At 33.1% G+C, this 25,606-nt stretch overlaps 1 protein-coding gene across 7 annotated transcripts in view; it reads left to right on the top strand.

The window, feature by feature from the left end:
• DMXL1 (Dmx like 1) overlaps window positions 1-25,606 on the top strand; it is a 113,889-nt gene that overhangs the window by 71,045 nt on the left and 17,238 nt on the right. For 4 of the 7 annotated variants that reach the window (XM_072957835.1, XM_072957829.1, XM_072957824.1 and 1 more), the window contains 9 exons: window positions 1,885-2,063; window positions 6,534-6,664; window positions 8,856-8,941; window positions 10,075-10,276; window positions 11,305-11,422; window positions 14,597-14,659; window positions 20,085-20,171; window positions 21,780-21,901; window positions 22,269-22,410. In XM_072957835.1, coding sequence (XP_072813936.1) covers window positions 1,885-2,063; window positions 6,534-6,664; window positions 8,856-8,941; window positions 10,075-10,276; window positions 11,305-11,422; window positions 14,597-14,659; window positions 20,085-20,171; window positions 21,780-21,901; window positions 22,269-22,410 — 1,130 coding nt within the window. The remainder of the gene's footprint in view (window positions 1-1,884; window positions 2,064-6,533; window positions 6,665-8,855; window positions 8,942-10,074; window positions 10,277-11,304; window positions 11,423-14,596; window positions 14,660-20,084; window positions 20,172-21,779; window positions 21,902-22,268; window positions 22,411-25,606) is intronic. The other 3 variants (XM_072957838.1, XM_072957832.1, XM_072957825.1) reach the window with 1 other exon arrangement.

The following is a 25,606-nucleotide window of genomic DNA, read 5'->3' as shown; positions in this document are numbered from 1 at the left end:
AGTTGCACAGTTCTTGATATTTTATTACTAGCTCTTTTCAGAGACAAATGGTCAAGCACTCAGAGCTGTACAGTCTCTGTTGGTGTCCCTGCGCTTCATGATACACCCAGCATGACCTAAGCATAAAGCTGTCTCAAGTCTAACTGCAGTTTGAAGGAGAAGGGGGATCTACCCCAATGCCAGGCCACACATCGTTTCTTGTTTGCTGAGAGGTGTCACTTAGGTCGTTCTACTTGTAGCATTTCACGTAATACAACATTCAGTACTATGAACCTGTTTGCCGTTTTCCCCCTATTGTCCTTTCATCACAAGTATTTTGATAAGTAGTTTTATACTCCTGCAATTGAGTTTGAAATTTTAGACATTTCCCCGCAGTGTGGTTGATCTTTTATTTTCTTGTCATGTGTCTGGGTTTACACACTGTACTTCCAAGTGTTTTTCTCTGTAAACAAACTTTTTCCTATGTTTTGCTTTTGAAAACTCTGCTTTATTATGACATAGCAATCTTGGTAAAAATCTGTGAATTTAGCATTGTTTGTAAGTTTTATTTTTTCCTAAGAATCTATGTTCACGTTACATGCCTTCTAATAATCTAAAACCAAAACAGGCAAAACAGTAAAATAATAAATTTGAAATGTGAAAATGAAATGATAAATTTATCTTAAAGCATTAGTTTTTGACAGATAAAAAAATACCTCTGTATTCTAAATTTTTTTACTTAGTGAGAATTTGGTAAAACCAGTGCTCAAGTTTTAGAATGTATGTAAATGCATGCAACAGATATTAGAAGCATGATTATTTTTTATCAATTGCTTATAAGAACAGAGAAAAAAATTACACATTGAATCTGATGGTTCCTTTTAAAGTCATTTGAAAGATTATGTATTAATCATACCACTTTTTAGCAATCTCTTAGTATACTAATTTTATTGATGTTAATTTCATTTTTTCTGAAATAATTACTCTGTTAAACTTGGCTTGGCTGTAGCTTGATATAATGCATGAGCATGCTGTTTATGCAAGCTGAGTAGCTTCAAGCAGTAAAACAAAATCGTATTACAGTACAAATACTTGTATTCCTTTGGAAGGTAAGTAAATTCTCACTGGAACCATTGAAGGAGAATACTGGTGTGTCAATATGGAGTTGTTTACTTTTCTACTAGATCATGCCTATGTCCAGGAGATCCTTGATTCTCTACTGGTGTTTTGCATCTTGTGGCTTAGTGTTGATTACAGATTTGTAATTCTATTTGTAATTCTATATTCTAAGGTAAAATACTAAGAGAATATTGGCTAACTGTTAAATATTTAGAAGTTAAAACAATAAAGATTGGATTTTCTCCTTCTTTGCTACTCCATTGACTAGAAAATTCTGTCTTCAAGCCATTTCTAAAGGTCTGAATCGGTTTAGTAAGTAGTTATGGTGTTTAAATTTTTCTTACATTAGCAGTGAAAAATGTAGTTTTGTAGTAGATAGAAGGCCAAGTGATTAGTGAAGAATCTGATAAGTGAGTTGTTGCCTTTAATTACTGCTGACATCTCATGATACTCTTTCCACAACCCCCCATGATATTCTTAAAAAAAAAAGACTAGAAACATGTAGATAATTTTCTGTCATGGGTCTTAGCTAAATTACAGGCTCATTTACAGGCAGATATTATACCCTGTTAACTACATTCAGAGAGTAAGGGACAAGTTGAGACAAAATCAAAAATTGCTATACAAGGTAATTTTTCTCTCACACCATCTTTCCTATCATAATAATAATCTCAGTTTTGTATATATACTTATTTGTATTTAATCTTAGGTCTTATGTAAAAATAAGTGAAATCAGTACAGGTAAATAGTACTTATTTTATTAATACTTTATTTTATTCTTATTAGTTTCTTCACTAGTGGAAGAAGGAGAGAAACAGAGCAAACGTTTTAGGCCATCAAAAATGTCTTGCAGAGAATCTGCCCCAGTGACCTCTTCCTCACCACCAGTAAGCCAGGAGTCACTGACAGTCAAAGAGAAATTCATCCCACCTGAGCTCAGTATCTGGGACTACTTCATTGCCAAGGTAATAGAAGTGTTATACAGATCATTTAAACAGAAATGAAAATGTTTTAAGTTAGCATAATTGTTGGTGTTTCCCAATATTTTCTCACACTGGTTTAGAAAATTTTCTTTTCATCAGGCTGCATTATGACAAAATATACTCTAAAATATTTTGGCCATATTTCAACCAGTATTTAATACAGTTCTTTTAAAAATTATGACTTTTGCATTTTAAAGAAAGCAAAGTTCCTAGTAAGATGAAAGAATAGGTTGATTAACACTTTAACAATCAAGGAAGTCAAAGTACCATCCATTCTCTAATTCCTTTTCTGTACTCCACACAGTCCTGCACTGTTCTGATATACAGAGGTTTCAGTTTTTAGTTAAATAACATCAATACTTCAACAACATAGTTAAAATTTGAAGTTACCACAATATATTAAATATGATTAACCCCATAAAATACAAACTTCGTGCTATCTCTTTGGTCTACAAATCTGTGTGTAAGTAACAGAGGCACCGGACAATCAGTGACTAGTCACAACCGTTCTTCCAAAGTCTGTTGGTGATTGGTCATTTGGTACCTGTTACTCAGTATTCATTTCATACACAGACAGAAGAGCATGTCATTGTCTTGCCTCCTTATCTCCTGTGATATACCCAAGTCACATTTCACAAAATTTGTTAATCAGAAGAGGGAATTGGCTGACAAAGATGAAAGGGGAACCAAAAAATGAAAAGTGATAGCACTGGAAGTAAAATTGCAACCCACTGTAAGTAAAGCTATAGAAGAAGAAGCTAACTGGGAATATTGCCGTTGCTGTCATTTGAGAGACTTTAGATGTGAAGCCAGAGGAACCTAGTGAAGGACACCTTATCAGCATAAATGAGGAAAATGTGACAAGAGGATGAAGATATCCCGAAGAAAGTGAAATAGACAAAAAACTTCACATTAAAGGAACTTTAAGTAATATTTCACAACATTGAAAGTACAAAACGTAAAAAGTTGGAAGCTGATACAAACTTAAAAGGGAGTATGACAGTTTGCTAAGGATTAAAAGAGATGCTTGCTTTCTATTCTGAGTTATAAAGTTAGAAGAAGGCAAGCACTATTCAAAGTACCCTTGATAAATTTCATAGAAATAAAACACTTTAGTTCTCAGTGTTTCTAATATTTTGGTTACAGTGTACTAAATACTATTATTTTTACTTTATAGAATTTCCTGTACATTTATAACTGACTGTAAAGGTTATTAGTGTTTTGACAAATTTTTTGAATGGTCACAGAACAACTGTAATTTTTTCATGAATTATTAAGGTTGCTTTTCATAGTTTCAGCTTGTGTCATTATTTTTACATTCCTGCACTACCAAGCCAAGGAAGAACTGCCTATATGTGTATCTCTTACGCTTCTCCTGTGATCAGCCAGATCCCTCACATCCTGAATTTCTGGATGTTCTCCTTACTTACTTCCTTATATTAATTGACACCTCACTATTTCCTGATGAACCAATCCCTGAGGCCTGTTAAGCAGTGTATTTTATTTATCTTGTATCCTGCATGCTTCAGGATAAAGAAAGGCATTTATATCACCTTGTTGCACATTGTCTTTTGCAGAGTCGTTGATTCATTCACTGAATGTTTATTGAGTACTTTATATAGGAATATCTTTATTTCATCTTTCTTTTTAAAGCACAGTTTTGCTGTGTATATGATTCTTGATTAGCAAAGCCTTCTGTAGTTGTCTTGTTCCTGGATCTTGTTAAATTTCGACTGGTCTGCCCTTGCTCCAGTCTCTGTCACAGCCTCAGGCTAGTTGAGATGTTAGCCTCCCCTAATTGTTTGCTACTTAGAACTCTTTTATTTTTGACAAAGCTGCTAGACACGGAATTCTTATTAAAGTCAGCCCCCACTAGTCTGGCAGCAGAGTTCTTTGTCCTCGCAAACTGCCATGCTGGCCTTGATAGGACAAATGGGCCACATAGGGCAGGGGTGGGGGTAGCAGTAGCCCCTGGCCAAAATGCCAAATGCTCACTTTTATTAATTCGGTAGATTTTTCTTAAATAAATGCTTCTCTATACGTTGTATGCATTTGGTCAGTTTCCAATATCTATAAATGATTGTTTTCAACAAATTACTTAGTTTTATTACTACTTTTAGGGGAGAGGACTTACTAAGCTCCTCACTCAGCTTTTCCAGTTCTGTCCTCCCTGTGTTTCTTATTGGGCTTCCTTGAACCCAAGATTTTATAAGTTGTAAGTTTTCTTTTCAAACATCCCACCTCTCCTCTTTCATCTTCACTCTTAACTGATGACCTCATCTTGTAAGTCATTTAATTAAAAAAAAAACACCAGACAAAACCCTTTCATCATTCTGTCGTGAAGCTCCCACTTTATACTTTCCTCCCATTATTATCGAGAAAGTGTCCTTCCTATCAGAGACTCCAGTGCTATTCTGAATCCCATCCTTGCTTTTCTTCTCTACTCTTTAGTATGTCTTCAGTTCTTTTCTCTCTGTTGGCTCCTTCCCATCAGACTGGAAATGTGCCCTACTGTCTCCCATTCCAAATTTTGCTTTTGACTCCAAAACTTTTTCCAGCTATTATCCCATTACTTTGCTTCCCATCCTCATTCAACTTTTCAAAATGGTGTACACATTTTCCTTCTATTACCATTGGTCCCTTTCATATTTACTCATTGTATGACTTCTGATACAGCTAACCCACTGAAACTGCTGTTGTTGAGATCCAGGTGGCATCCTATTATCAAATATAACAAATTTCTATATCATTATCTTGTTTGCCCTCTTAGCAATATTCAACCCATGTGATCATTTCCTCCTTTTTGAATTACTTTTCTCTCTTATTCTCTTGATACCAGTGTCTTCTTGTTTCTTCCCCCAACCTTACTATTTATTCCTTCATAGTCTCCTTTCACCCTTCCTGTTCTACCTGACCTGTGTGTGAATCTTAAACTTTTTCAAGATTTGGCTTTTTGATGTTTATTTTCTGCAGTACTTCTCCTCTCACAACCAAAGTCCTTCTAGGTTAGTAAATGACATCTTCATCCTCATAGTTGCTCAGACCAGAAACCCAGAAATCATCTTTTCCTTCTCTTTCCCTTGCTCTCCAAATTGATAGCAAATCTGTCGATGCTTCCCCCCCAAATACACCATGAATGTGTTATTTCTTTCCATCTCCATCATTAACACCTGTATCCAGACTGCCAGTTCCTGCCTTAGTTACTGATGTCTCCATTTCTAGTCTTGCCATTTGACTCTCATAAGATAGTGGTAATCGTAATATTCTTAAAGCATAAATCTCAATACCTGTCCTCTACTTCAAAGTCATTAGTGGCATTCTGTTACACTCTCTACTGTGTTGTATGAAAACTCTACCTAATGTATCATCTGCTGTTCTCTTCAGCTTTCTCCCAACACTTATCCTCTTTCTTCGTTACGCTTCAGCCAAACTAATTTTTTCATACCACACTCTTCCACATGTTAAACCTTTCTACATCTTCTTTCTACTACCTAAAATGCTTTGCTTCCCTCTTTTTATATTGCTTATTCCTTCTTGCCCTTTAGGTTTCACTTAAATGCCACTTTTCAAAGAGAACTTTCATAATCAGCTTACCTCAACTTTTTTAATATTTCAATCCCAGCACTATTTTTTTAAGAAAGCAGAGTATTTATTTTTGGCACTTGTTTATCTATTCAAAGCTTTAACGCTTAAGTTAGAAGAATCTGAACCACAGGACCTATCAAGCACCATGATGTCAAAAATCGAAGCAGGAGAGTGGTCATCCATTAACTGGAGTGAAAACTAGAACTTCTCTAATGGCTTGTTGTGAGTGTGTGTGTATGCACACTTGTGCATGTTTTATTGGCATGCACACACACATCTATTATTGATAGAGACAGTCTTCTAATTAGACAAATTTTGTAATGATATTTTGAAAAAAACACATAAATTTATAGGACTTTTACATATTAAACTACCTATTCAGTTATCTAGGTGATAAAGCTTGGATAATAGTAAAATTTCTGCCCTCTAATACAAAACTTGGTTTCTGACAGTATTTCCCAGTTCACAGTAATCCCATCCGTTCTGTCAACACTACTTTTTTAATAACACAACTAAATACTATTTATGTTTAGTTTTCTATTATTTGCCTGTTTTATTTTCCACTACAATAAAAGTTCAAGGAGGGCAGTGACTCTGTATATGTCTTAAGATTTCTTATATTGGGTATACTTTTGATACATAGTGGATACTTAAAAATTTTCCTTTGATTGGATAAGTAAATAAGGGAATTGTGTAAAGTGACGTTGAAGGCATAGAATGTTAAAGAAACAACAGCCAAATACTGGTTACTTTGCTTTCTTAGAATGCAGTGCCTGAAAATGGCTTAAATTGCTGATACCAGACTGTATAATCGAATGTATTTAATCAGATGGTTAGATGATAAATTCTGTAACTTTTTTATTCTAGCCTTTTCTACCCCCTTCTCAAAGTAGAGCAGAATATGATTCAGAGGAGAGTCTGGAAAGTGATGATGAAGATGAAGATGTTTTAGCTTCAGATTTTCATCTCCAAGAGCACTCTAATTCAAATTCATATAGGTATGGAATATTTAATTTTAAGCTTCTTTTTAAAAATTGACTATGTATTTTTTTAAATAACACATGAAATTAATAGCTTGGTAAATTATAACACGTTATAATTCAGATTTCTTTAGTTGAAATTATTAAGTTCCTTATTTGACAATAATTCCACAGTTTATTTTTGATTATTCATGAATGGACAGTCTATACTTTTTTTCAATTCTCACGGATCTTACTATCTTATTATTTCTTTCCCTTTGCTCCCTAAACCCCATTGTTTTAGCCTAAAAAAATCTAATGTCTTTTCAGTAAAACACTAGTACTCAAAGATGTCAATGGTTACTGTCTTGAAAATGGCTTCTATGTATGAAAATCATAAATGTTCAAAATGCTCACCCTCAACTTCAGTGCTGCATTGTCCTTACATTCATCAGTGAGGGTGTATTATCCTGTCTCTGCTGACAAGTTGTTTATATCTGAAAAGTGTGTATATTTTTATTACAATATGATTATGTAAATTGTGTGACAGAAAAATATAAATTTTCCAAAAGAAACCAGTAACTATATTAGGGAAAATGAAGTACTCCTTTATTGAAAAGAGAAATCGAGTTTTTTACTTCCTGGTGTACTGTTTGTTTTTTTCCCCTGTTTACCTCAATTTCTTTTTGAATATATGAAATATTTACATGGCTCAAAAGTCAGACTGTATAACTCACCAACAAAAAACCCAAAATAGTGCAATTTAAAAAATGGGTAAATGACTTGAACAGATGTTTTTTCCAAAGAAGATATACAAATGGCCAAAAAGCACATGAAAAGATGTTCACAACACAAATCATTAAGGAAATGCAAATCGAAACCACAGTGAGAGATCCCCTCATACCCATTAGGTTGGCTACTATCAAAAAGCTCAGAAAATAGCAGTGTTGGCAAGGATGTGGAGAAGTTGAAACCCTTATGCACTATTCATAGGAATGTAAAATGGTGCAAACATTATGGAAAACAGTATGTCAGTTCCTCGCAAATTAAAAATAGAATTACCATGTGACCTTGCAGTTTCCCTCCTGGATATATACCCAAAAGTATTGAAAGCACAGCCTTGAATAGGTATCAATACACCCATGTTCATAATTGCATTATTCATAATAGCCATGAGGTAACTGCAACCCAGTGTCTGTGTCTGCCGACAGATTAAATGCAATAAACAATGTGGTATATATAGAGTAGATTATTATTCAGCATTTAAAAGGATGGAAATTCAGATACATGTACACCATGGGTGAATCTTGAGGATGTTAACTAATCCAGTCACAAAAAGCAAGTACTTAACATAATTCCACTTACATGAGATACCTACTATAGTCAGATTCATAGAAATATAAAGTAAAATGGGGATTGCCAGGTCCAGGAGAAGGCGAAATGGGAGTTATTGTTCAATGTTTATAGAGTTTCGGTTTTGCAAGATGAAAAAAATTATGGAAATGGATGATGGTGATGGTTGCACAACAGTGTGAATATACTTATTGCCACTGAACTATACACTTAAAAATCGTTAAGATGGTAAACTTTGTCATGTGTATTTTTACCAGAATTTAGATTAATAAAAAGCCAGCACTCTAAGAAATAAATGTTTTGCTTGGAAAAAAAACAAAAGAAACTGAAGTAGCTTTTTTTGGCTAAAAAAAGAAAACCACCCCCCCCCAAAACAAGGAATATATATGAAAATATAAAATCCACAGTCTCATATAATTCTTCCACCCAAGTCTTCCTCTACACCCTCTACACTAGTTTCTGGTTTATCCTTCTGGTTTCAAAAATATGTGTGTGTCTGTGTAAAATCTTACTTCCCCTTCTTTCTTACACAGAGGATAACGGGTAGGATACTATATGTAATGTTTATAACCTGTTTTTATTTATTAATACCTGCTGGAGTTCACTCCATATTAACATTTAGAGATCCTTGTTTGATCTTTTTTTATGGCTACTGTAATATTCCATGATTCAAAACTGTAGTTATTCAGCCATTACTTTCCTGATGGGTAATTTGATTGTTTCTATTCTTTTGCTGTTGTGGAGAATACTGACATGTTTTTGTGGAGGTACATCTTCAGGGTAGATTCTTAATAGTGAATTCTTGGAACGAAGAGTGGTGTACTCTTCTAAATCTCTAAGTAAATTTTTAACAGACCTACTGTTGCTTTATTTTCAGTTGGTCACTGATGCGTTTGGCAATGGTGCAGTTGGTACTCAGCAATTTGAAGACTTTCTATCCCTTTGCAGGTCATGATCTTTCAGGTAATAAATATGTTAACATGCACTAATATCGCAATTGCTTTTGATTTACTGCTTTGTATTTTTTTCAAATAGTGAAGAAGTTTAGTAACTTCTTGGTGTAGAAGATAGGGTTCTTTTAACCAAAGCACCCATCTGTGAATGGGTCTGTCATATTGTTAGGTGCTGTTAGGAGGACAGCATCCAGGAAAGCAGGGTATCTGAGCCTGATATAAATGACTGTATTGAGACTGTATTTATAGCTCTAGCTAAGGTATTGGGAATTTAGTAGTTGCTGATGCATAGGAAACTAAACAAATGCAAAAACTTAGTAATTACTAACTCTGAGGGAGGAAAAGGTTGTACAGGAAAGAAAGGGGCGTGATAGTATATCAAGCAGTTCAGCTGTGATCTATATTTACATATATACAACAAGGTAGACACTAAAATAACCAATTTAACCAACGGTTATTATGTGACTACATTGGAATGATGGAGAGAGGAGAAGTTTACTCTCATATTCCATAGTAGTAAATCAGTGGATCATTTCTAAAATTGAAAAAAATGATTTTGCAATAAGCATGTTACTTAGATTCTCGAAGGTAAATGGTAGGAATAGCTGACAGTTGAAAGTGGGATCAGGACTCAGGAGTATGTGAGTGTAGAACTGAAAAGTGCTGAGTTTTGTAATATTATTTTACTTTTTTTCAATTTGTGTATTTTAATTTTTCAAAATAAGTCTAGTTATATGCCATATCAAAATTGGCCTGATACAAAGGTTTAAAGCAATTTTCCTCCCAGACATATTTTTACAATATTCAGGTACTTTTTTATGTAAAGTTTAAGTCAAAAGCAGTAATTGATGTAGCAGTTATTTAAATCACAAGTCATAAATATTATTTCAAGTTCTAGTAGTACAGTTTTGTCTTAGATTGCCCTCTTTTTTTCCTGTTGTCCAAGGCCACCTAATTATGTTGAAATGCTATACAAATTTATGACATCTTTCCTTTCAATCCTCTGGATTTCTATGCCCACCTCTCTTCCATATCTAATCTGCCAAAATGTGTGTTAGTACCTTATTTCAGTCATTCTTACCATTGAATATAGCATTTTATTGCAGAAGATAAATATGAGTCAATTTTATTTTCTCATTTTAGAGCTTCCAGTTAGTTCACCACTTTGTCATGCTGTTCTAAAAACTCTACAGTGTTGGGAACAAGTTCTTCGACGACGACTTGAAATCCATGGTGGTCCACCTCAAAACTATATTGCAAGTCATACCTCTGAAGACAGTGTGTCTGCAGGTCCTGCAATTCTCCGCCACAAAGCTTTGCTGGAACCTACAAACACTCCTTTCAAGTAGGTTTTCTTATGGGTACTGTTTTTTAAGTATGAGTTTTACTAAATCAGGTGGTGTTTAAAGAAAAGCTACTTAAGTGCTTCTGTGTTTAATTTGCTGTTCTAGGCTTATATCTGTATTTTTGTGTGGTACGTGTTGTAGATGTTAACAAACATTTCCTGCAAATATTCACATAGTAAATATTTTAAGCTTTGCTGCCCCTACAATCCTTGTTGCAGCTATTCAACCCTGCCAGTGTACAGTGAAAGCAATCATAGACAATAAGTAAGTGAATGGGCATGTCTGTGATCCAGTAAACTTTATTTTAGAATATGAAAGGGAGGCTGGATTTGACCTATGGCGCGGTGTTTACTGACATTTACATTTTAGCAGAGCTATTCAGAATAGTCAGTTAGCATGTGAGGAGATAAAGCATGTGCACAAAAGGGTAAATCAGTTCAATGCTTGCTTCATTAAGGAAGTCTCACTACAAAAAATGTTAACTGAACTAAACAGTGTACTTAATGGCTTAGTGACATGATTGACTTAACATTCTTTCACAAGCTCTTACCTGATTGTGCATCAGTAATGGACTTCATGGTCCAGTATGTGTTCACAACGCTTTGAGTAGCTCTGCTTCTTAATCTCTTATAGGAAGTGCACCTCTTTGTTAGATTTTGTGGTCTTAGGTTAGGAATCAGGAAACTGTAGCCCATGGGACCAAATAATCCACCCCTGTTTTTCTGCATTGTAAATAAAGTTTTACTGGATCACAGCCATGCCACGCCCATTTATTTTACTACTTCCGATGGCTGCTTTCCCACTTCAGTGGCAACGTTAAGTAGTTGTAAGGGAGACCATATGGTCCACAAAGCCTAAAATATTTACTGTCTGAAACTTTAAGAAAAAGTTTGCTGATTGCTGCCCTAGATGATGTGGTCTCATTCTAGTTAATTTATTATTATAAGCATTCTTAATAGCACCAAGGAAATGGTAGTCGGGTTAAGTAGAAATCTCTGGAGTGTATAAATATACTGTCTCTCTATAGATCAAAACACCATCTGGCACTGTCTGTGAAGAGACTCTGGCAGTACTTGGTGAAACAGGAAGAAATTCAAGAAACCTTTATTAGAAATATATTCACAAAGAAAAGGTGTCTAAATGAGGTCTGTATAAATTGAAACTTGTTTGTTATTTTATTATTGAATTCATTTGTATTTTGTAACTGTAAAGAAAAAGTTACATTTTACAGACTTTTAAAAAACTTTTTTTATATCACAAACATATATTACGCAGTTAATGCATAGAAAAGTGATTGAAAAGGATAGGGTAATTATTTTCCTAACCAATTTAAATGAAAGTAACTTATTCAGATGTATTGGGGGCTTTTTTTCCCCAAAAATATACTCTTTGACTTAAGATTCTGTATCCTTTTTCCTATGTTTTGAGTTGTCAAGATTACCATTTTAAGAGACAAAAAAGAAATTTCCCATTATTTTCATGTGATAAAGTTTATCTTAGAAGTTTAATTGAAAAAAAAGGAATTTTAATTGAAACTAGATTTGTATACTGAAAATATTTCAAATATATGTTTTATTATGTTGATTTTGCTTCTTAGTGAAATTTTATAAACTCAAATTAATTTATAATTATACTATAATAGTTGATTTGTAACTTGATGTTATCATCATAAAGATTATGTTTCTCATTAAGTTCAGTGATACTAATCAGTTCTAGTTTGATGATATGAGGAACTTGCACCAGAACGTAAATTGACATACTGCTTTCTTTTTTGAAATAGTTTTGCTATTAAAACATATAAACCTAATGTAGTTAGTTCCTGATCTTCTCATGGATCAGTAGAGTTCAAGACTGGCAGCTGTTTTGTGAATCACATTTTGAGAAGAACTGGACTAATCTGAAAGCAAGCTTTTTGCTGTTTTTGAAGTGGGAGGGAAAAAGAAAGATATTTCAGTTGGAAAAATAAGGAAATAGAATGGCTTCTTAATAGACAAGTTATCAAAAGGCAAGATGTCGTCTAACCTTAGTGAAAAAGGAAAATTACCTGTATTTCATTGTCTCTGGGTTTAAGAACTAATTATGAGAGGCAACTGCATGTGCTGTTATTTACTTTTGGCTTGATTATGTAAATATATTTGAATTAGCCAAGCCAGGAAATAAAATATATAGTGTTTTGCTAACTTAGAAGACTTTTCACAGGGGTACCTAGTGTAACATTGAAATCTAGGCAATCGGTAGATGCAGTTAGATACAATACAAATTAATGTATTTCTGTTTAACTTTATTTGAGTTATATCTTAAATATTTAGCATATGAATTACCATTAAAACAGCTCAAGAAAATTTTTGGATAAATAAAACTTAAAATGAATGTGCTAGACAAGAGTGTCAGACTAATTAGGATATGTTTGCTGGTGAGGCAATATTTCTTTTTTTAAATATATCTTTGCCAAAAAATAATTTATTACAAATCAGGGCATTCTGATAATGGTATATAAAGCACTGCTGTATTGTTCTGTATAAAAAGCATGCTCACTGTGCTCGTTTCTTTGGCTTCGTTAATGTTACCTTGTAACATGAACATGCACGTTTGGCAAAATAATGTCAAGTACAAAATCATTTTTTTAAAAACATTGCCATATTTGATTAATGTAGTTGTGAAAATAAAAACATTTCTCTAATGCTGATATATTTAGTACATTTGGGAAATGGAATCGTTCCCAAAACAAACAAAACAAAAATCTATTGTACTATTAGATTGCCTAGTTGAATTACAAAATAAAATCATTAAGGGAATAGAAGAGTATAATCAAGCCAGCATGAGTAATGAAAGGATAGCAGATCAATGAGTACAACTTTACCTTTTAAATTCCTGTTTTATTTTTAGTTTTCTTAGGAGTTTCATGCTATCTGAAGAAAATTTTAGGTATTTTTATTTTGTAATTATTTTAATCAAAAGCATGAATGTGAATGTTGGACTAAGATTTATAGCTATCAGTAAACTAAATATTTTCTCTAATTATAGTTTTTTTAATCTCCAAAATGAATATGATGCACTTTGTAATACTTTGATAAGCAAATTTAACTTATTTAAAACCTGTCATCACTAATGGTAGTTACTAGAAATTTATTGTTACTGCTTTTTTGTTTTACTCTTGATGGTGGTACTCTTAAAGTTAGTGACATTTTGATAAAGAGGATATGAAAAGAAAAATTTTACACCATGAAACATAGAATAGATGGAATTTTTTAAACATTAACTTTATAGAGTTGATACAGAATTATTTCATCTTTACTAGAAAGTTGTCCAGCCTATTTTTGGTATTAACAAAATTGCCTTTCACCTCTCTGTTTTATAAATGATAATTATACTTAGTTGAGTTCAGGTCACTGTGACTTTTCAGACGGTTAGGAAATAGATAAGCGACAGGCCCTCTATTTTGAGTGGAGACGATGGAGAGTATTTTGGGAGTGCTCCTGTTTCTTTATTCCTTTATGTGTTTGGAAATGAAACTTTCTTCATCTGACATTAAAGTTTTGGTGTATCCTCAGATCTTTTATTTTCCTGCGTAATGTAGTTTGCTGGCACAGGCATTTTTAATATAGAAATTCGTCCCTGTTTTTACTTACTTGGAAACAAGTGGACTATAGCTGAACCATTCCCAACAAAAACATGCTTTGCAGCTGTCATCTTTATGCCCAGTTCTGTTTTCTGTTTTCTTTCATTTTCTGAGAACTAAAAGCCTTAAACCAACTCTTTCTTTAACAAATACTAATATCCCCTTTGAAGGAGGATATGTTCCTCTAAGCACTTTATTGCCTATGTCTGGCTAAATCAAGAGAAGAGAATTAGAAACCTAAAAATCAAAATTTTCTAATCAGGAGGTTTTCCTTGAGGAATACGGTATCATAATAGAGACAGATGTAGTTGTAAGAGAACAATTTGACTTTAATTTTCAGTTGCTAGTACTCTGGCACCAGTAGCTCTGAACTTTGTAGTATAAAGTATTTTGGGTTCAGTCTTGCTTTAAAGTAAATATTTGAAATGGGTGAATTTAGTAAAAATTTCTTAGGAAATAGAATAAAAGTTATAGTGATGGTTAAATGAGTTCTGAGGGAGTAAGTTTTCCCTAACCCCTAATCATGTATCCCACACATGCTTCTTTTAAGATATTTGAAATTTTAAAAAATAGTAACTCAGTCCAGTGTTCTTTTCTGGTAAATCTGATTAAAAATAAAATTTTAAAGAATATCCCCAGTGTTTTGCATGTTACATCTCATCTTTACTCTTTGTCATGTGGTTATTCTTTCTTGATGAAGTCATTAGACGACAGCTGTGAAACCATCAAAAATTCTATGATGGAGGAGCCAAACATCAATAAGGTACAAAATATCATTCAACTGAAATTAGAAATTGCATTCTTTAACAAGAAAAAGTAAGTGTTTGCATTTCAGCTTTGATCTGGACTTTTTTTCCAATGTCATTAAATTACTGTTTCTTCAAATTATTCTTTCTTTAACAACTTAAATATTGCAATCATAAGAATTGTTTCTCTTTTTTTATTAAGAGAATGCAATTTTAAAGGGAGTTGAATGTATCTTGTTTTGGCTACAGATTTTTCTGGGTAAATAAAACTAAAGTTCTTAATCAAGTGTAATTACAATAGGTATTATAGAAGTATACTATCGTAATCTGTTTTTTGCAACTATCACTTTTGAAGTTAAAATTCTCTCCTCTGATATTAATTTCTTAAAAATATATCAGATGTAGCATTTATTTTACTGTGGTACCAATAGCAGATTACACATTGCCTGGTGCATACAGGTATTCTCGAAGTACTTGAGAACAGGAACAAAAAGGATGAGAATTTGTACAATCATGGATAACTCCCAAATGTTGTGTGATCACACATTCAAATATAAGTTATATTAAGTTGATCTTTAACTCATGTGTTTCATATTCTGATTTTAAGACAATCTCGAAAGAGTAATTTTTAGGAGGAAAACTTCTCAAAATATTTTTTAAAGCTGCTAATTCCCACTTCTTTTTCTTTCCCAAAGGATTCTATGCAATTAATACAAAAAAAAAAAAGACTGATTTGATGTCAAGTGTATCTTATAATTATAATTTTGGCAAAATAAATGTAGGCAGCTCATACTTTGGAAATTTCTAATAGCCTTTGGAAGTTTTGAGACAATGTAATTCATGTATTTAATTGGTTAACAATATTCTTTTCCTGTGTAATCATTAAATACTGCAGTCTGTACATTATCAGAAATTCTTATCCTAAGACTTCTTTTTGACACTATTTATGAGATGTTAATAATTAGAATATATTTCTATAGTCATCAAACTATATCAAAAGACAGTCATTCTTTTTGGTTAACATCATAACTATTTTTGGCCAGAATTTTCCAAGATTTCTGCTATGTTTTATTTTAAGCATCTTTATTTGATATACCTGACTTAAAGTAACTGCATATGTTTATTAAAGTGTAGTTTTGTCACTTTTGGTGAATGTGTAAACTGGTGAAGCCATCACCACAATGAAATAATGAATATGTCCATCACCCCCAAAACTTTAACCCCTTCCTACCTTTGCCCTCTTCCTCTTCAGGCATCTACCAGTCTGCTTCCTGACATTATTGACTAGTTTGCATTTCAAGAATTTTATGTAAATGGAATTATACAGTATGTCTTTTTTTCCCAGTGTCCTTGCTCTTAGCATAATTATTTTGAGATTCCTCCATATTGTGTATTTCAGTAGGTCATTTCTTTTTATTTCTAAGATATATTCAGTTGTACAGCTATACCATAGTTTGTTTGTCCATTTACCTATTGATGAACACTTGAGATTTTTCCATTTTGAGGGTATTTCAAGTAAGACTAATTATCATATTCACGCACAGATTTCTTTGTGTAGTCATTTGCTTTCATTTCTCTTGTGTAGATAGATGCCTAGGAATGGAATGGCTGGATCATATTGTAGGTGTATGGTTAACTTTTTTTTTGTATATATATACATGTATATATATTTTTTTAATTGACGTATAGTCAGTTTACAATGTTGTGTCAATTTCTGGTGTTCATCACAATGCTTCAGTCATACATGAACATACATGTATCTGTTTTCATGTTCTTTTTTTTACCATAAGTTACAAGATACTGGATATAGTTCCCTGCACTATACAGTATGAACTTGTTGTTTATCTGTTTTATATATATTAGTTAGTATCTGCAAATCTTGAACTCCCAATTTATACCCTCCCACATCTCCACTCTCTCTGATAACCACAAGTTTGTTCTCTATGTCTGTGAGTCTCTTTCTGTTTTGCAAATAAGTTCATTTGTCTTTTTTTTAGATTCTACATATAAGTGATATCATATGGTATTTTTTTTTCTCTTTCTGGCTTACTTCACTTAGAATGACAATCTTCAGGTCCATCCATGTTGCTGCAAATGGCATTATTTTATTATTTTTTATGACTGAGTAGTATTCCATTGTATAAATATACCATAACTTCTTTATCCAGTCATCTATTGATGGACATTTAGGTTGTTTCTGTGTCTTGGCTATTGTAAATATTGCTTCTGTGAACATCGGGATGCATGTATCTTTTTGAATTAAGGTTCCCTCTAGATATGTGCCAAGGGATGGGATTGCTGGATCGTATGGTTAGGTCTGGTTTTAGTCTTTTAAGGAATCTCCATACTATTTTCCATAACAGCTGCACCAAACTACATTACCACCACCAATGTAGGAGTGATCCCATTTCTTCATACCCTTTCCAGCATTTATCATTCATGTACTTTTTAAAAAACATATTTTTATTGAAGTACAGACAGTTTACAATGTTTTGTCAATTTCTGGTGTACAGCACAATACTTCAGTCACATAGGAACATACATTTGTTCTCATATTCTTCTTCACCATAGGTTACTACAAGGTATTGAATGTAGTTCCCTGTGCTATATAGTATAAACCTATTGTTCATCTATTTTATATATATATTAGTTAGTATCTGCAAATCTCAAACTCCCAATAATTTACCCCTTCCCACCCCCTCCCACCCCTGGTAACTAGAAGTTTGTTTTCTATGTCTCTAAGGGACTTCCCTCCCTATTTACCAGAGGTCACACATTTCCCTAATCTAGTTAGGTATTATCTCCAGCCCACTCCACTGAAATTGTTCCAGTGTATGACTGTGCTAACTTCAGCAATCAATTCTGCCTTTTTTTAATTCACCTTCTCAGTATCCTTTGTTAGTGTTGACTCTAGCTGCCTTTTTGGAACTCATGCTTCACTTGGTTCCCATAACATTGTCTTTGATTATTAAGTATTCATAGTTGGAGAATGTCTCCTGTCAGTTTATTTAGTGTCACTGTTTCTCTTTCCCACTCCTGAATTGGCCAGTCTTTTTTTCCCACCCTTGAAATGTTGAGTGCTCCAGGACTTAGTTCTCTAACCTTTTCTCTTCCTATCTTTACTTTCTCTTTGGATTATCTTACGGCTTAAATATCATCCATAGGCTGATAATTCTTAAATCTCCTTAGCCTCACTCACGTTATGAACTCCATATTTGCATATATAATCTAATAGTTACCTCCCTCTGAATGCCAAAACAGAATTTTCTGTCTTCCCCTCATCTAAACCTAAACCCACTCTTTCCTTCATTTTTGTCTCACACCATTTATTGAGACAGATCTGAAAACCAGGAGTCATCCTTGCTTCCTTTCTTGTACTCATACTGCAGTTTCAGCTGTTACAGAAATTCATCATAATTCTAGCCACTTAACCACAACCACCATTCCTGCTACCCTAATCAAATCCCCAACTGCCTCTCACTTTAGCTACTGTAGTAGCTTCTTAACTAGTTTCCTGGTAGCCATTCTTGTACCCTTTATGTTTTGGTCCACAACATCCAGAGTTATCAGAACCCTCCAGTAGTTTTATTAGCCTTAAAATAAAATCTGAGCTATTTACTATGGCTTTTAAGGACCTGTACAAACTGAACCCTGCCTGCTTCTCCCATCTCACCTCCTATCACTTACAGTTATTCTCAAAATTAAATATGCATAAACTTTTTTTTTTACTTTCCACGTTTTCATTCAAGCTATGAGGTGTTTGCATTTTTTTAATATGTGTAAACTCTTGATGCTAGACTCCATTCCTCCTCTCCCACTGCCTTTAATTGATTCTCATGCAGGTTATCTTGGAACCACAGTATTAGGAAACAGTATTTTAGAAAATCTAGAAAATATGAGGACAGGAAGATATTCCCGCATTGAAGAAGCTTTTTTGAAGTCCATGCCTGCAGCTTTCCTTCCCATGACTGTAAAGTTTGAAGAAGTGCTGCCAGGGAAACTGTTATGTTTCCCCTATCCACCCACCCATTCTTTACCAGCAAATAGCATATTCCTCTATTCCATAGAAATACCATTTGTCTCTATTTCCAATGTCTTCAGAACCCAGTAGTGGACACTTAGTATGCTTTAGATACCAGGCAGATAGGTGGTTAAATTGGTTTTTTGCCATAAAATGACACAATTTGACTTAGACATTCTTACTGCATGGTAGGTCTCAGCCAGAGCTAAGACTTTCTTTAGAAAAGAATTTGACCCTCAAATCAACCAAAATGCTGTTATGAACAGTGAAATTCTTTTATGTTTGTAATCAAGTTGCATTTTGGGTTAGCATATATTTGACATTCTTGCATCTAGTGACTATGAGTTTAGTTTGCATATGGTTATTTCTGTTTGGCTGTATTATAAGCCTCTTTCAACTTTGCAAATGAACAGTCACCTTAGTTGCCATTTTTAAAAATACTGCTAACCCTGCTCAATTCTGTGGTCAGACAGTGGATGGGGATTACTGATATTTTTATCCAAATTTTACAGGACGTAAATTTATTTTCTAATTTCAAATTAGCAACTTTTGCACTTCACAGTGAGTTGTGAAACATTTTATAGTAATGTATTTTAGAGATTGAAGGTTAAGGAAATAAAATAAAATGAAACAATGTCCTACATTAAGTAACATCTCTAACTCTTAACAACTGTCTCTTCATTTTACCTGTGTTTATTTTAATAAATGTTGATTTTATACAGTACTCTCTTCTGAGTTGAAAGGTGTATACACCTGAGTTAAAGGGGTAAGCAAAAGATCAAATATATTTCCCTCATCTAAGATACATTGAACTGTGGTTTATTCAGTTATTAAAATGATTACTGACTTGGGCAAATTACTGTGCCTTTCAGGGTTTCAGGTTTCTTCTATAAATTAAAAGTTATTATAGACAGGAGTCAGTAAAATTCATTCAACTGGCTGTATCTAACTTGTTCTTATATAGGCCACGAGCTAAGAATGGTCTTTATATTTTTAAAAGGTTGTTAAAAAAAAGAATATGCAACATGACCCTTTATGGTCTGCAAAACCTAGAACGTTTACCTTCTGATCTTTTAATATTTATAAAATATTATCAAGGGATTATAATGCCAAGAAACATGGTAAACTTACTTTAATCATTAGAACGTCTTACAGTTAACTCATTGCAGCTTAAGAACATAAGCAGTTAATGAAGTTGTATATCAATCTTTATATATGAAAAAGCAAGTTAGAAAATTTTAAATTCCTCTTGCCAAATTTTGTTTGTTTTAGAAATAATTAGCATGTAAAATGTTACCCTTGGATTTGAAATATCTAAGAAGTTTCTTAATTTATGCCATTGTTAAATGAAAGACTGACATATACTAATTTTTTCTATTACTAAAATCAATTATTTTTATATTTTCTTTCCCTTCATTTAGATAGAAGCAGATTTGGGATATCCTGGAGGTAAAGCAAGAATTATTCATAAAGAATCTGACATCATTACTGCCTTTGCTGTTAATAAAGTAAGTACATAGACATTTTTCTTTTCTTTGATTAAGTATTCATAGTTGGAGAATGTCTCCTGTTCTATCAGTTTATTCAGTATCAGTATTTCCCTTTCCTAAAGCTACTTTCTACTCCTCAGTTTGTAATCTGAATAATCTTTTAAAATAAAATGATTATATTGTTTGATAATTTATTTGATTTTGGATGTATAGCAGATAAAATCTTTCATTACTACACAGAGAGAAGTATCGAGTTTTTATGTATTTGATAGCCTTTAGAATTTTTACAACAGATTGTAACAGTAATCCAAAGAAAATGTTTTCTATTTTCCTTATATGAATATGTTGAATCTGATTCTTAATATAGGTCAAAATTAAGCTTATATATGACTCACAGACATTCTCCCTCTTTGACTTTCAGCTACAATACCTGCCCAGCTAGTATTCTTTAGCTTTCTAATCAGCATTCTTCTTAGAAGAGTCTCTAAGCTACTCGCAGAAGAGATAGCCTTAGGTACAGTGGTCCAAGGTTAAAATTTGTCTTACTCATTTTCTCCTTGTTGCCTTAGTGTAAAATGTACGGTGACTTCTAGTTACTTGTTTCCTTTTATTTCCATTAACTTAAAGGATATGTATGTGTGTGTGTGTATGTGTGTGTACACACACACATTTTTTTCACTTATTCCTATTCTTAAAATAATTTAAAAATAAAATTTATATACGTATCCTATGGCATTACCCATTTAATAATCATTTCACCAGTTGGTTCTTTATCTTCCTTTGCTGTGTCTATCTTTTCTTTCATTTCTCCTAGGTAGTTCCTTTGTCATTCTGGCCTCATCTTTCCCTGTGTTCTTTGTCTCATTTTCCTTATAGACACTCTTGAATACTATAGATACAAGACAGTCGAGGCTGAAATTAGCCCTTAGCCAGGCAGTTCTCATGATGTAATAGATATAAATATGATATATACATGTGAAATACAAAATTATTATCTACACCCAATAAGTACCTTCCTTCCCCTGAAGAAAATATTATTTTAAACATTCTCTGCAATAAAACAAACTGGGTTTTTTCTTTTATTTGGGTGTGTATAAGTAACTAGTAATGAACAGTGGCCCATATATACAAAGATTGCTATTGACTGTATAAGAGTGTGTCATTTAATTTTTTCACATTTTTGCTAAAAAATTATTTCTTTAGTTTGGTGTTCCTTATCTCCCTCACTTTTCTGTGCCTTCCAGGGCTCCTGTCTTCCTCAACATCTCCTTCTACATGTCTGAGCTGTGCAAACTTTAGGGAGATTGTACCATTTTAGTACACTAGAGAGACAATGCTGGAAGAAGAAATAAAGCTGCACATGCATTTCACTTATAACTGGCTTTCTTTTGGATACTCTTGAGTTCTTAGAACATAAACATATCTCTAAGCTCAAGCTGATGATTATTTCACTCAAAGTTTAATTATTAAAATTAATTTAAAATGCTGATTTGTGAGACTAGTATGTATTTTGTACCTTAAAAGTTATCATTTATGGAGACACTATTGTAGTCTCCATTTTCAAAAGTAGCCCATATACATATTATGCTTTTTTATTTAAAGATTACTGTATGATTTATTTTTCAGGCAAATAGAAACTGCATAGCAATTGCTTCGAGCCATGATGTTCAAGAACTGGATGTTTCTGGAATTCTGGCCACACAGATCTATACTTGGGTAGATGATGATATAGAAATGGAAACCAAAGGGTACTGTTATACTTGGTTTTTATTCAATGACATTGCAGTATGAATGATGATACCCACAGAACTATAATTTTCAAATGATTTTTTTAAAGGAATATTTCTAGATTGTAAGCAAAGTAGAAGCTGATAATGCTAAAGAGTAAAGAAGGGATGGCAGGAGTTTTAAAGAAAGGAGTTGAGGTTTAGAAGAAAATAAGTGAAAGGATCTGAAATGGTTCATGTATGAAACAATTGTTTACAAATTAAGAGTGAAGAGCTGAAGAAAATTAATTTTATAGGGAAATACAGTCATGTGTTAGAGCTTCCAGGTATAAGAGAAGAAATAAACAACTGATGAGTTGCTTTCATTCTGGTTGGCATTCCTTTGTAGGTCAGAAGATTTCTTGGTTATACATGCTCGTGATGATTTAACAGCTGTGCAAGGTACAACCCCATATACACATAGCAATCCTGGTACTCCAATTAACATGCCATGGCTTGGTAGCACACAGACTGGCAGAGGAGCATCTGTGGTATGTAAAAATTAAAATATATGTGTATAAATGTCCTCTGTTTCCCTCTAACTTGATAAAGGATGATATAAACTTTTTTTTAATTCCTAACTTTTTTAGTAAATCATACTTGCTGGAAATTGTAAATTTTGATTATGAAGAACAGTATGTTTTCATTTGAAAAGGATAACAAAATTATTTTAAATAAAATAAAATAAAATTTAAAATACAAAGAGCTGTATCAAATAATAATTTGGAACTTACTGGTCCAAATCAGGCCTCAGCACACTAGTCTGGGTCAGATCCTGCCTGCCACCTGTTTTTATGTGGACAACACGCTAAGAATGCTGTTTATATTTTTCAGCCATTGAAAAAAAAATCAAAAGAACAGTAATATTTTGTGACATATGAAAATTATATGAAATTCAAATTTCACTGTCTGTAAATAAAATTTTATTGGTACATAGCCACAGTCATTTTTTAGTATTTTATTTATGAATGCTTTCACACTACACTGGTAGGATTGAGTATCAGACCATATACCCATTAAGTCCAGAACATTTATTATCTGGTCCTTTCAAAAAAGGTTTGTCTACCCCTAGTCTAGATAATATTTTTAAATGGTTATCACCTAACATCTGTGCCTATATTGAATATGGCTTTTTAATGCTGAGACAAATATACTGTTCTTTTTTTTGAACAAATAAAAACGATACAAATTTGTTAAGTTTAAGCAAAATATAATATGCAGATGAACTGAAACAGAATTTTTCCATAGTAATGGAGGATCCTCTTGAGCCCTGATTACCTACGATTTGATCCATGTTTATATCTTGAGATTCCTTTGTTGACACGTAGGGTATAGGAGTTGATACACAGAATCAAAGAAACCCAGCCTCAGCAATTCTTTCAGTGGCTTTCTAGCTGTATGGTCTTTTGTTTTTTTTTATTTTTTTTTTTTCCTTTCCAGTTTCCTAGGTCCTGTAGAATTCCTTCCTTGGCCAAAAAAACAAAAAAAAATTTTTTTTACCAGTTAATAGGGGTAATTAATTAAATAAAGGCTCAGTCATCTTTAATAATACCTGGTATATTTTATATTTAATGCAGTTCCTTTATCACTCATATAACCATATTATTGTTTGAGATATCTGTTGTAGCTGTTATAATTACTGCTACTTACCATTCTTTAGTTGAAGCTTCAGATCCAGAAAGGTCAAGGAATTTAACTCAGGTCACTGTCTCAAATTTGTGGTAGTGCTTATGTTAAAGCCCTCCATTCCCCTTCACTCAGCGATTTCGGGTAGAAATATTCTAAGTATTAAATTGAAGAAATTGAAAAGCCATCTAGTAATTATTCAAATGAAAAGAGTTGGTCATTAATATTTAATTTTTTTCCCAGTGCACAGATACATTAAAATTCACTTGTAAAACCTACTGATATTATTATCCTTTAAAGGAGAACTTAAAGAGAATATAACAAAATATATGAAAAATAATAATAATGACTTTTTCAAACTCCATTTTCAGAAAATACAGTACAGTACTTCCTATAGCAACTTTCTTTCTGGTCTCTCTGCTTCTACACTGTTCCTTCTGTTTTGTACACATCAGCTAGTTTCTCTTTTCTAAGGCACCATTCAGGTTATTACTCCCCAGCTTAAAACTTTCAGATTTCACAGTATAACTTTAAAACAAGTCTTTAACATGGCCTCCAAGGTCCTGTGTGATTTACCACTGCTAGCTCCTGCTGCAGTGTCTCCCTTTTTTCACACCTGATTCTCTTTGCTCTCGTCACAGTTGTCTTCTTTCTGTTACTTGAGTACATCAAGTTTATTGCCATGTCAGAGCCTTAGCCTTGTTTTCTGCTTAACACATTGATCGCCTTGTCATCCAAATCTGGGTGACAGTTGAGTTTCCTCAGGGGCCTCATCATCCAGATATGGGTGATGCTTTCCTTCATCCCAGTTATGCAGAATTTATTCCGTGCAGAATAATAACATTCCAAGAAGAAATAGCAGTGTAAAGAGGCTGAAAATTGAAAATAAATTGTTTTATAAAACAATTCCAGTTATACTGGAAAAACAAACAAATCATTTGTAAGCGCATATATTGTTAGTGCATCATACTGCAGTGAAGTGTGAATTTGGGCCCCACAAGAAACACACCCGATCTACGGTGGGTGATCAGCATGTTAAAATGCTCTGTGTTTACCATTCAGACCTCAATTCAAATTCCCAGAGAGTTCCCTTGCTTACCTAGGAAAAGTATCTGCTCCTTCATACTCTACCCCTAGTCACATTTTATCATCTTATTATCCCATTTTTATCATCCTTACAGCTTTTACCAGTTTTGAAATTATCTCTTCATTATTTGGTTGTCTTTTTTATACCCTCTGCAATGTAAGCTTTTTGAGAGATTACATTATGCCTGCCTTATACACTGATGATCTCTAACTACAATGGTGTTTAATATTTAGTAGGTGCTCAGAAAATATTTGTTTATTCTCCAGAGTATTACAATATGGAAATTCACTTTTGTCATTCCTCTTAGGATTGCAATTTCTTCATACATAAATCTTAGAAGGACATCTTTTTAGTTGGGGTCATTGTGATTTGTAAACACAAACATTCAGATTACCCTACTCCATCCTCAGGAAAAAGACACCAACATAATAAAGTGATTCCTTTTTATATGGATCTAATAAAATCATTAATGATTTCTTTCGCTTATAATATTCTACATATGCTTTCAGAAACGTATTTACCCTCTGTTTATTTTTTTACTCATTATTTTCCTTTGATACTTTAATCAGAAAAAAGTGATAAAAGAAAGAACAGGAATCGTTAGGCTTTTTTTTTTAATTAAAAGGAGCATGAGATTTAAACATGGAGTTTACTAAACAAAAGTAACATTCAGCAGATTTTCGTTTTTTTGTGTGGATAATTTGATCAAATATTTTCTTAATCCTATTATGTTATTAAATTGTGAATACTAATGAAAAGGAATACAGGTTATGACCAGTTTCTGCTGTTTTGGAGTATACCTGCTTCCATATGTTTATTTAATTGTTTCTGTCTCTCAGCAGTTCTGCTGGCCTAGTCCTATCCTTCCCTATGAAATCTCCACTTTACCTACAACCTTGGGCTAATCAAACAATTTAAAATGCAAAAGAATAATAACAACAAAAAAAGTACATGAGACTGGTGCTACAATCTTA

This window comes from Vicugna pacos, chromosome 3, assembly GCF_048564905.1.
Source record: "Vicugna pacos chromosome 3, VicPac4, whole genome shotgun sequence".
Classification (NCBI taxonomy): Eukaryota; Metazoa; Chordata; class Mammalia; order Artiodactyla; family Camelidae; genus Vicugna; species Vicugna pacos.
This window is presented reverse-complemented; position numbering and strand designations above follow the sequence as displayed.